The sequence below is a fragment of the Argopecten irradians genome, chromosome 9 (genome assembly GCF_041381155.1).
Source record: "Argopecten irradians isolate NY chromosome 9, Ai_NY, whole genome shotgun sequence".
In the NCBI taxonomy this organism is placed as follows: domain Eukaryota; kingdom Metazoa; phylum Mollusca; class Bivalvia; order Pectinida; family Pectinidae; genus Argopecten; species Argopecten irradians.
This window is the reverse complement of record NC_091142.1, coordinates 37,483,418-37,496,777: the sequence shown is the minus strand read 5'-3', so window position 1 is coordinate 37,496,777 and position 13,360 is coordinate 37,483,418. Positions and strand designations below refer to the sequence as shown.

General features: G+C 37.5%; 1 protein-coding gene across 3 annotated transcripts in view; it reads right to left on the bottom strand.

The window, feature by feature from the left end:
- LOC138332246 (sodium- and chloride-dependent GABA transporter ine-like) overlaps positions 1 to 13,360 on the bottom strand; it is a 143,223-nt gene that overhangs the window by 3,890 nt on the left and 125,973 nt on the right. For all 3 annotated transcript variants that reach the window (XM_069280258.1, XM_069280261.1, XM_069280259.1), the window contains 6 exons: positions 11,914 to 12,017; positions 5,591 to 5,715; positions 4,410 to 4,522; positions 3,796 to 3,936; positions 2,342 to 2,441; positions 1,623 to 1,723 (listed from right to left, as the gene is read on the bottom strand). In XM_069280258.1, the coding sequence (XP_069136359.1) occupies positions 1,623 to 1,723; positions 2,342 to 2,441; positions 3,796 to 3,936; positions 4,410 to 4,522; positions 5,591 to 5,715; positions 11,914 to 12,017 (684 nt within the window). The remainder of the gene's footprint in view (positions 1 to 1,622; positions 1,724 to 2,341; positions 2,442 to 3,795; positions 3,937 to 4,409; positions 4,523 to 5,590; positions 5,716 to 11,913; positions 12,018 to 13,360) is intronic.

Below are 13,360 nucleotides of genomic sequence, written 5' to 3'. Positions count from 1 at the left end.
TTTCTTCACTGAAATGAACTATGAGGCCCCACAGACTCCAAATAAAGGACAATAAATCACCTAACAGTACAAACTGAACTTTCTTCACTGAAATTAACTCTGAGGTCCCATAGACTCCCAATAATGGACAATCAAACACACTTTTTTTGTTAATGTAACAAGAGGCCTATGGGCCTTATCGGTCACCTGAGTTAGAATATATAATGAAACAAATTAAAGACATATAAACACTATATGCTGGGCCTTGAAGTTGGTCAGTGATTTATAAATTTGACCTTTCTATCTATAATTATTTGATTCTACTATATCCAGAATTTCAGAAGATTTTTGAAGTTTTAGCCTATTTGACCCTTTTTTAGCCCTGCCCCTCTGCCCCTAAGGGGTCGGCCAGGACCAATGTGGATATGATATTAAAATGCTATCTCAGGCTAATAATTCTAACCAAGTTTGACTCATTTCCTATGAAATTGAGCAAAAAATGCTCATTAATGTGTTTTTCCTATATAAACTATAGTAAACTTGACCCCCTCCCCAAGGGGAAACAGGAGATCCCAGGGTCATATAATTTGCAATTTTTATAAACAAACTTTAAGACCTTTTCATCTATAAAGTGTATTTGATTATACCATTTCCAGAATTTTAAAAGAATATTTTTGAAGTTTTAGCCTATTTGACCTTTTTTGGCCCCGCCCCTCTGCCCCCAGGGGGTCAGCCGGGACCAATATGGATATGATATTAAAATGCTATCTCAGACTAATAATTCTAACCAAGTTTGACTCGTTTCCAATGAAAATTGAGCAAAAAAAGTTCATAAATATGTTTTCCCTATATAAACTATAGTAAACTTGACCCCCTCCCCAGGGGGAAACGTGAGACCCCAGGGTCATATAATTCACAATTTTTGTAAAGGACCTTTAGACCTTTCTATTTATGAAAAGTATTTGATTCTACCATTTCAGAATTTCAGAAGAAGATTTTTGAAGTTTTAGCCTATTTTACCCCTTTTGACCCCGCCCCTAAGGCCCCTGGGGGTCAGCCATAGAAAATTTTGTTAATAGGATTAAATGAACATCTCGTACTGATAATTCTGACAACATTTGACTCATTTCCTATAACAAATGACCAAATAATGCGCAAAAATGTGTTTTCTCAATATGAAGTATAGTAAACTTAACCCCCTGCCCAGGGGGAAACGTGAGACCCCAGGGTCATATAATTCACAATTTTTGTAAAGGACCTTAAGACCTTTCTATCTATGAAGAGTATTTGATTCTACCACATCTGTGAGTAGAGAAGAAGATTTTTGAAATTTTACTCAATTTTACCCCTTTTGGCTCCTCCCACAGCCCCCTGTGGGGTGGGGACCATATAATTCACAATTTTTATTGGCCTTATGCCTAAGAAGGTTTGTGCAAAATTTCATTGAAATTGCTTCAGCAGTTTTGGAGAAGAAATCAAAAATGTAAATTGTTTACGGACATACGACGGACGACGCACGACGACGGACAAAAGGCGATTAGAATAGGTCACTTGAGACTTCGTCTCAGGTGACCTAATAAAAGAGCTTTACAATTCTATAATCAACAAGGGGAGATAATTGTGTTTATAATAAAGGTACTTACAAATATAAGGACAGGCGACAGGAAATACCAGCAGAATGTGTAGAAGTGGTTAGGTCGACTGCCGTTCATTTCCTTCACATTGTTAGACAGTCGTTTTGCACCTGTAATATGATTCATTTTATAATGAAAGACATGACTAGCACCTGCCTAATTAGGTCATCTAATTAGGATGGGACAGGACCCACAGAGACCGTCACAGTGGGACAGGAAAGGATGATCAATGGTAATGCTATTACCTCCCTCAAATTCATGGTCATATCTAATAATATATATCAGGTTTTTAATCCACAACAGTTGACTTTTATTTGTTATATGTTATACCTCAAGGTTGCAGGTGATATCAGTAATAAAACACCCGTTACCTTGGTAAATATAGAATCTAGGCATGGGGTAATCATAATCGAGTAATCGTAATTGATTGTAATTATTATATTATAGATATTTCAAAGCTTTATATATAAAGTTTTATTTACTTTACATCGATTGAAAAACAAGTTATGTAACTTATACAAATCACTTTCGATGGTCTAGATGTAAGTGCTTGAAAGGTATTAGAGTACGTGCCCAAAGAAAATGCACGTGATTGGACCAATTCACGATTGGGCAGGTGACATTGGACTAATTTAAGTTCTAGTTGAGGATCCAATCCTGGCTAGCTATCTAAAAGGTTAATGGATAAATCACTACCACCAGATTGGGTCTAGGTATTGAATACTTACCGTAGATCCATGTAATAGCAATGACTTCAAAAAAGGCGAGGTACATTAGGGAGACGGCAGCTGCATAGTGATCAAGGAGTGAGAAAAAGTACAGTCCTCCCTGGAAATATAGATTTGAACATTGACATTGATTGAAATGTCCACATACCATTCATCTTATACCTACAAGATAATTGTTATACATGTTAAATTCTCTACAATATTTAAAGTTATACGATGAGGATACTTGCTCAATGTTCAGTAAAACACTGAGTGACTTCAATTTTAGATGATACATACCTAATCATGAGCTAGGCCTACAATAAATGATTTTACAAACCAAAACTATATTCAGTGACTGTTTTTAGATTTCATGAACCTGATTGGTATTAATTAACTATATTTGTATTTTGAGATTTACACAGGTAATATTTCTTCATGTGAATTTCACGTGAACCAGGGCAAAAAAGTGAATTTCACATGAAGAAATATCGCCTGTGTACCTGAGCCACATTTGGTAGTCCACAGATTTACGTACCTGAGCCACATTTGGTAGTCCACAGATTTACGTACCTGAGCCACATTTGGTAGTCCACAGATATACGTACCTGAGCCACATTTGGTAGTTCATAGATTTACGTACCTGAGCCACATTTGGTAGTCCACAGATATACTTACCTGAGCCACATTTGGTAGTCCACAGATTTACATACCTGAGCCACATTTGGTAGTCCACAGATATACATACCTGAGCCACATTTGGTAGTCCACAGATATACATACCTGAGCCACATTTGGTAGTCCACAGATATACATACCTGAGCCACATTTGGTAGTCCACAGATATACATACCTGAGCCACATTTGGTAGTCCACAGATATACATACCTGAGCCACATTTGGTAGTCCATAGATTTACATACCTGAGCCACATTTGGTAGTCCACAGATTTACGTACCTGAGCCACATTTGGTAGTCCACAGATATACGTACCTGAGCCACATTTGGTAGTCCATAGATTTTTCATACGTACCTGAGCCACATTTGGTAGTCCACAGATTTACGTACCTGAGCCACATTTGGTAGTCCACAGATTTACATACCTGAGTCACATTTGGTAGTCCACAGATTTACGTACCTGAGCCACATTTGGTAGTCCACAGATATACATACGTGAGCCACATTTGGTAGTCCACAGATTTACGTACCTGAGCCACATTTGGTAGTCCACAGATATACATACCTGAGCCACATTTGGTAGTCCACAGATTTACGTACCTGAGCCACATTTGGTAGTCCACAGATTTACGTACCTGAGCCACATTTGGTAGTCCACAGATTTACGTACCAGAGTCCACAGATTTACATACCTGAGCCACATTTGGTAGTCCACAGATTTACGTACCTGAGCCACATTTGGTAGTCCACAGATATACGTACCTGAGCCACATTTGGTAGTCCACAGATTTACGTACCTGAGCCACATTTGGTAGTCCACAGAGGTAGGAGAAGGCACACACTATCAACACCAACACCTCCTTCCTCTTTAGGTATTTCTTCACCTGCTTCCCGAAGTGGTCATTAATGGTCGTTACAATCACCTCAACTGATGCAAACTGTCAAATAATATTAGCTTAAATCAATGTCAAAACCTTAAAGTCTTTACAGTAAAATGCCTAATTTAATTTTCACTTTGAATATAAACATTAAACTAAGAACGGCTGTAGACATGAAATATTAATAGTTAGAGATTCATGATCACTATATGAAATCGCCAAAGAATGTGTTGAAATTGACATAAGTAACATTAGGTCTTCCTAGATAGCCACATTCCTACAACTGTAGCAGTCAAACGGGTCTATAAAGACCACCCAAAGGATAGAAGAAGGTGGTCTTTATAATACACAGGTTGTACAGATGGTTATTTGGGATTCTAGAAAAGTTGTCTAATTAAGCAAATGGTCATTAAGGTTGTAGCTAAGACAGGTTTTACTACAAACGACAATTCCCCTTGGGACAGGATAACAATATAAAGCATTAAATGCAAGCTCCTGATTTTTCTGTGCCTTCCAGAGTTGTCTGCCCTTACCTGACTGTCTATCCCGAGACAAATCAGCATAAAGAAGAACGCGATGGAGAAAAGCTGCGGAACGGGCATGGTGGTGAAGGCTTCTGGGTAAATAATGAAGACGAGGCCAGGACCTGTCAGGAAGATCATAGTAGTTTAAAGGTCACAATGGGCATTAAAATGTGCAAACCAACTTTCTATTGTGCGAGATTTACTTTCGTGAATTTTGCAATCCTAGTAAATTCGCGAAGTTTATCTCCGCAAACTGACATATAATTCATGATACTGATAGGAACTGCCAGCCTTATCTTAAGAAATTTGTTTTGAAACGGAAATCATGAAATTTAGTAGCTGTGAACAAAGGTTGGTTTATAGTAGCTTAGAGCAGGTCATTTTCACAGTGATGATATTTTCGTGATTATGCGAGTCATCGACATGATCAGAAAATTTTGATCTGTGAAATTTTAAAATTTGGTTGAATTACTTATAACCTTGCAGCCAAATTACAAACATTTTATAGGCTAAAATTTCATTTTCTTAGTTTTTGTACAAATTGCGAAAATTTTGAATTGCAAAAATAACTGGCTAAATGGTATATTCAGGTTCAACAATCTACGAAAATATTTTGACATCTTATTTTGAACCAGTGATGAACACATCTAGAATGCATTGTACTATGATCTTGTATACTTATAGTCATCCTCGATATCTAGAATGCATTGTACTATGATCTTGTATACTTATAGTCATCCTCGATATCTAGAATGCATTGTACTATGATCTTGTATACTTATAGTCATCCTCGATATCTAGAATGCATTCTACTATGATCTTGTATACTTATAGTCATCCTCGATATCTAGAATGCATTGTACTATGATCTTGTATACTTATAGTCATCCTCGATATCTAGAATGCATTGTACTATGATCTTGTATACTTATAGTCATCCTCGATATCTAGAATGCATTGTACTATGATCTTGTATACTTATAGTCATCCTCGATATCTAGAATGCATTGTACTATGATCTTGTATACTTATAGTCATCCTTGACATCTAGAATGCATTCTACTATGATCTAGCTTGCATACTGCTAGTCATCCTCGATTTTTCATGGGTTACATGAACTACCAAAATTACGTAGTACGTAATTACGTTGTACATATTATTCTAGGCCTGATTAGAAATTCAGTCCTCACCTTGTTTGATCACATTAGCCACATCTGTTTGTTGGTTCTCAGCTAGATAGCCTAAAGTGGCAAATATAGCGAACCCAGCCAGTATACAGGTGACTGCGTCAACCACCGCTATCGTCAGGACATCTCTGTAAAATACAAGGGGAGATAACTACCGTCAGTCAAACACGAATCACTTACACCTAGGCATGTAAAATATATATATATCTAAGCTAAAATCAAATATAACAACAGTAAAATTCTTGAATAAGGAAGTATTGTCTCAATTTATAAGCATGCGAGTAAAAGAATGTCATGTTTTACAAATATGGTTACAGAGCAAATGTGCATATAAGTATAAGTACTTAGTGGTCATAACATAGCACTTTTCATGTGAGACATCTAGTACTAAAATATTATTGTGCTTGTATAGTACTTTTACACTTAAGTGTAGTAATTAATAATGTGCTAACCTGTCAAAAGTCAATTTTGCTCTAAAACGTTATTACATCAAAATAAGTATGTTGAAAGAGGATCATTTTTTTTAAATTACAGGACTTGATCACCAATAAAGCAAAATAAGACAAATTTCACGATATGAAAATATTATATATTGAGTATACGCAAAAGTAAAAAAAAAAGAGGTTATTCATGGGTAGTCAACATGAATTCCTGTTGTCACTGAGTATCATTGTCATTAAATAAAATTACATGTACATTATCAAAATATTTTTGTCTCATTAAACAAAACTCTCTTAAGCTTTGCACATGTCTCTCCTTGATTAGGATCCTTTATGCTTCAAGGATTTTTGTCAAGCATTTCCCCTGTCAGTAATGCTATCCATTAAACATCCTCCCCTGTCAACAGTGTTACCCATCAAACATCCTCCCCTGTCAGTAGTGTTACCCATCAAACATCCTCCCCTATCAGTAATGTTACCCATTAAACATCCCTCCCCTGTCAGTAGTGTTACACATCAAACATCCCTCCCCTGTCAGTAGTGTTACCCATTAAACATCCCTCCCGTCAGTAGTGTTACCCATTAAAGATCCTCCCCTGTCAGTAGTGTTACCCATCAAACATCCTCCCCTGTCAGTAGTGTTACCCATTAAACATCCTCCCCTGTCAGTAGTGTTACCCATTAAACATCCCTCCCCTGTCAGTAATGTTACCCATTAAACATCCTCCCCTGTCAGTAGTGTTACCCATTAAACATCCTCCCCTGTCAGTAGTCTTACCCATTAAACATCCCTCCCCTGTCAGTAATGTTACCAATTAAACATCCCTCCCCTGTCAGTAGTGTTACCCATTAAACATCCTCCCCTGTCAGCAGTGTAACCCAACAAACATCCCTCCCCTGTCAGTAGTGTTACCCATCAAACATCCTCCCCTGTCAGTAGTGTAACCCATTAAACACCCTCCCCTGTCAGTAGTGTTATCCATTAAACATCCCTCCCCTGTCAGCAGTGTTATCCATTAAACATTCTCCCCTGTCAGTAGTGTTACCCATTAAACATCCCTCCCCTGTCAGTAGTGTTACCCATTAAACATCCCTCCCCTGTCAGTAGTGTTACCCATTAAACATCCTCCCCTGTCAGCAGTGTTACCCATTAAACATCCCTCCCCTGTCAGTAATGTTACCCATCAAACATCCTCCCCTGACAGTAGTGTTACCCATTAAACATCCTCCCCTGTCAGTAGTGTTACCCATTAAACACCCTCCCCTGTCAGTAGTGTTACCCATTAAACATCCCTCCCCTGTCATTAGTGTTACCCATTAAACATCCCTCCCCTGTCAGTAGTGTTTCCCATTAAACATCCCTCCCCTGTCAGTAATGTTACCCATTAAACATCCCTCCCCTGTCAGTAGTGTTACCCATTAAACATCCCTCCCCTGTCAGTAGTGTTACCCATTAAACATCCCTCCCCTGTCAGTAGTGTTACCCATTAAACATCCCTCCCCTGTCAGTAGTGTTACCCATTAAACATCCCTCCCCTGTCAGTAGTGTTACCCATTAAACATCCCTCCCCTGTCAGTAGTGTTACCCATTAAACATCCCTCCCCTGTCAGTAGTGTTACCCATTAAACATCCCTCCCCTGTCAGTAGTGTTTACCCATTAAACATCCTCCCCTGTCAGTAGTGTTACCCATTAAACATCCCTCCCCTGTCAGTAGTGTTACCCATTAAACATCCCTCCCCTGTCAGTAGTGTAACCCATTAAACACCCTCCCCTGTCAGTAGTGTTACCCATTAAACATCCCTCCCCTGTCAGTAGTGTTACCCATCAAACATCCTCCCCTATCAGTAATGTTACCCATTAAACATCCTCCCCTGTCAGTAGTGTTACCCATTAAACATTCCTCCCCTGTCAGTAATGTTACCCATTAAACATCCCTCCCCTGTCAGTAGTGTTACCCATTAAACATCCCTCCCCTGTCAGTAGTGTTACCCATTAAACATCCCTCCCCTGTCAGTAGTGTTACCCATCAAACATCCTCCCCTGTCAGTAGTGTTACCCATTAAACATCCCTCCCCTGTCAGTAGTGTTACCCATTAAACATCCCTCCCCTGTCAGTAGTGTAACCCATTAAACACCCTCCCCTGTCAGCAGTGTTACCCATTAAACATCCCTCCCCTGTCAGTAGTGTTACCCATTAAACATCCCTCCCCTGTCAGTAGTGTTACCCATTAAACATCCCTCCCCTGTCAGTAGTGTTACCCATTAAACATTCTCCCCTGTCAGTAATGTTACCCATTAAACATCCCTCCCCTGTCAGTAGTGTTTCCCATTAAACATCCCTCCCCTATCAGTAGTGTTACCCATTAAACATCCCTCCCCTGTCAGTAATGTTACCCATTGAAGATCCTCCCCTGTCAGTATTGTTACCCATCAAACATCCTCCCCTGTCAGTAGTGTAACCCAATATTTTCTATATACAATTTAATGTAATCATTTTTTTATAATTTCATTTCTTCAATTTAATCAACATCTTTCAAGGAGATAATGTGAACAATGATTTAATGAGAAGGCCTTACACAGGTAAAAGTTAAAATGACAGTATTTCTGTAGGTTTAGTTTTTGTGATGTCATATGATATAAAGATGATGATTTCTTGATGTAAATATCCATGGTAGCAGTGTTTCTGTCACCGGTTTAGATGGTAACAATATCACTGAATCTTAATTACTAATATTCTTTTCAATAATTTATAAAAAAAAATGAAAAGGATTTAACTAAATATCAAATCAAGAATTTTTAAGTAGAAAGTATTTTTTTCCTCAAAAGATGGGGTATCTTTTAAGAGTTGTCTTTTTCAATAATGATATCAACTATCAGCCAAAACTATTTTAGTACATGTGCTTTCATGTTTGGTAAAGGAATAATTGTCTTGTAAAATCATTAAGTATTAGATACAATTTCAATGCACAATTGTATTACAAAATACTTGTTTATTTGTCAATTGTTTAGAGTTTTATGTAGATGAACATTTTCTGTGTTTCCTCTATCTCTAATTTTCTTATTTCATTACAATTTGGTTCTTTGCTTTCCCAAACAACATATTCAATTATCATGTATTAAGTCAATTGACCTTAAAAACCAAAAGATGCTAAGCGGTTGAGATGTCCACTAGCCATCTACATGAGTTTCGAGTTTGGATCACATGTAGGGCAGTTATTAAGTCACTGATCAAAGCAGGGCGTTTTCTTCACAGGATATTTCTTATTTCTTCCACCTGTTTAACCTAGTACGCTATTAAATGACCCGACTGTTAATAAGACATAGGTAAAACAAAGGAAAAAACAAACAAAAATTCCTCAAAGTCATCTTTGCATGATCCAATATTTCCAGATCTTTAACATATATTAAGGTCAAACAAGGGTCAAATTGATCTTCAACCATGCCCTTGACTTTCAAAGTAATCTTCAAACATGGCCTCAGCTTTCAAAGTGATCTTCAAATATGCCCCCGACCCTCAAAGTAATCTTCAAACATGGCCTTAACTTTCAAAGTAATCTTCAAACATGACCTTAACTTTCAAGTGGTTTTCAAACATAACCTTGACCTTAAAAGTGATCGTCAAACATGATCTTGACTCTCAGAAAGATCTTCAAATATGACCTTGACTTTAAAAGTGATCTTCAAACATGATCTTGACCTAAAAAGTAATCTTGAAACATGGCCTTGACTTTCAAAGTAATCTTCAATCATGGCCTTGACTTTCAAAGTGATCTTCATATGTGACCTTAGTCTTAAAAATGATCATCAAACATGACCTTGACCCTCAAAGTAATCTTCAAACATGGCCTTAACTTTAAAAGTGATTTTCAAACATGATCTTGACCTAAAAAGTAATCTTCAAACATGACCTTGACACTCAAGAAGATCTTCAAATATGACCTTGACCTTAAAAGTGATCTTCAAATATTATCTATCTTGACTTTTAAAATGACCTTCATATGTGACCTTGACCTTAAAAGTGATTATCAAACATGACCTTGGCCCTCAAAGTGATATTCAAAGTTGACCTTGACCTAAAGAGTGATCTTGAAACATGACATTGACCTTAAAGTGATCTTCAAACATTGGATTGACCTTACATAACCTTGACCCTAAAAGTAATCTTATAAGAACCTTTATTTTTAAAAAGTGTTTTAAAAAGGTATTAATGAACAAGATTATTAAGTTTGATGAAGGAATTACTTTAGCTAAGTCTTTTCCATCTCTCCCTCTCTCATCCTTTTTTTCCTCGCTTTTTTCGTTTATTTGATGTTTTTTTTTTCTCTCTGTTTTTTGTGGGGAAGGGGGCATTCTGTATTCTCCCAATCTGAGATGAATATAATTAAAGATATGTGCCATGTTATTGAAGAAAATCTGATTTCTGATGCTTTACAATAAATATTGTTGTTATCTGCAATCCAATTTCTATTAAGACATTTCTGTATTTTCTTTTAACTTTGAATTTTAATTCTAAACATATTGAAAATGTATATATCGTGTTTGCAGCACATATCTTTAAAAAATTCTTTACCTTAATATTAATAGACTAATTTTATGTAGGCCCCAATTACATCACAGCATATACCAAAATAGAAGTGAAACAATCTACATATTGTTTCTTTCTTTTCACAAAAAGAAACTATTTGAAACATCATTAAAACTGTCAATTTTTGTTTTCATTTAAGAATACATTAAGTGATAAAAAATATTTTGAACCTTCAAAAACTAAATATACAGTGAAACTCAAATATATAACAAACTCGGTTATAAGAAATTTTCATGACTAACAAACTAAAAACAAATTCCCTGACTGCAACACTTTATAATATTACCATCGGTATGGCTAATTTTATCAAACATATTTTCATTCATTTTTGCTTCCATTCACCTCATAATTTAACACTGAAAAAGGAAGTTGCCAATCAACCCTTATCTGAACATTTCCAGCAAAGTTTGTGTTTGATAATACATATGGTATATACCATTAAATTTTCTTAAAATAACAGTAATATTTTGTTCCTTTGTTAATTAAGTTATATATTTTCATTAGAAACTTCATTTTCATCGGAAACTAATGTATAATGAAATTAAGACCATGTCTATTTTCATTTGTTTTATCAATGCTTCTGGTATAGTCAGCCTCAAGGATCATGAAACAGTCTTAAGTCGAAAACAATCTTAAGTTTAAACTTAGCCAATTACAGATGATGTTACAAAGTTACGTCATTTTTGATTGGCTAGGCAAAAAATTAAGTCTTAAGTCTAAGACTGTTTAATGGTCTTGGAGCCTTGTCTCTTGGAGTTTGTTACAAATGAGTTTTACTGTACCATTTTCAAAAGACTGATATGATTGGGTCCCAATTTTCCATATTTATTGAGAAAAAAAGAATGAATATATTCTTCAATTAATTAAAAGACAAATATTCATTTTATTTTTCAAATTTATTTCATGTATAGATATAAAGATGATCTTTATATAATTATATCCTAGAAATATTCAAAGCCTGATAATTACAAAATGAGGAACACTTCATCAATGAAATATAGACATCCATTAAGTTTGTTATAGTTAACTTTATCAAGAACTTTATGAAAATTCAATTAGTTTAAAAGACTAGAATTTTGAATTTTAACCATAATATCAAAATTGAAGAAATATTATTTACTAATAATTTCAATGTAATGTGATGTATCAAATTTGAAACTGTTTGAATACAGATAAAATCAGGCTTTGATATAATGATCAGAATTGAGAGAATACCCGAATGGCCAGTACGTTTTCCTGCACCAAACATGAAACACACATGTCAGGTTAACATAAGAATGTTTCCACTTGTTTACATACTTCATTATGTTATTGTTGAATTTGTTATAGCTTGACATCGTTATGATACCACCGAACGCTATCCCGAGAGAATTGAAGTTCTGTGCCGCCGCGTAGACCCACACCTGTCAGGAATAAAATAGCAGCTCATATACAGGTAAAACTGCCTGTAACCTCAGGCATAGGCTTCAACCCACGACAACAAGGTACAGGGCAACAGTCAGGGTACAGGGCAACAGTCAGGGTACAGGGCAACAGTCAGAGTATAGGGCAACAGTCAGGGTACAGGGCAACAGTCAGGGTATAGGGCAACAGTTAGGGTACAGGGAAACAGTCAGGATACAGGGCAATAGTTAGGGTACAGGGCAAAAGTCAGGATACAGGGCAACCGTTAGTGTACAGGGAAACAGTCAGGGTATAGGGCAACAGTTAGGGTACTGGGAAACAGTCAGGATACAGGGCAATAGTCAGGGTACAGGGCAACAGTCAGGGTACAGGGCAACAGTCAGGGTACAGGAACAGTTAGGGTACAGGAACAGTTAGAAACAGTCAGGATACAGGGCAATTGTCAGGGTACAGGGCAACAGTCAGGGTACAGGGCAACAGTCAGGGTACAGGGCAACAGTCAGGGTATAGGGCAACAGTTAGGGTATAGGGCAACAGTCAGGGTACAGGGCAACAGTCAAGGTACAGGGCAACAGTCAGGGTATAGGGCAACAGTTAGGGTATAGGGCAACAGTCAGGGTACAGGGCAACAGTCAAGGTACATGGCAACAGTCAGGGTATGGGCAACAGTTAGGGTACAGGGAAACAGGATACAGGGCAACAGTCAAAATACATGGCAATAGTCAGGGTACACAGCAACAGTCAGGGTATAGGGCAATAGTCAGGATACAGGGCAACAGTCAGGGTACATGGCAACAGTCAGGATACAGGGGTAACAGTCAGGTACTGGGCAACAGTCAGGATACAGGGCAACAGTCAGGGTACAGGCAACAGTCACAGTCAGGGTACAGGGCAACAGTCTGGGTACAGGGCAACAGTCAGGGTATAGGGCAACAGTCAGGGTATAGGGCAACAATCAGGGTACAGGGCAACAGTCAGGTACAGGGCAACAATCAGATACAGGGCATCAGTTAGGGTATAGGGCAACAGTCAGGGTATAGGGTAACAGTTAGGGTACAGGGCAACAGTCAGGATACAGGGCAATAGTCAGGTACAGGGAACAGTCAGGATACAGGGCAACAGTCAGGGTACAGGGCAACAGTCAGGGAATAGGGTAACAGTTAGGGTAGAGGGCAACAGTCAGGATACAGGGCAATAGTCAGGTACAGGGAACAGTCAGGATACAGGGCAACAGTTAGGTACAGGGCAACAATCAGGGTACAGGGCATCAGTTAGGGTACAGGAAAACAGTCAGGATACAGGGCATCAATCTGGGTACTGACATCAGTCAAGATACAGGGCA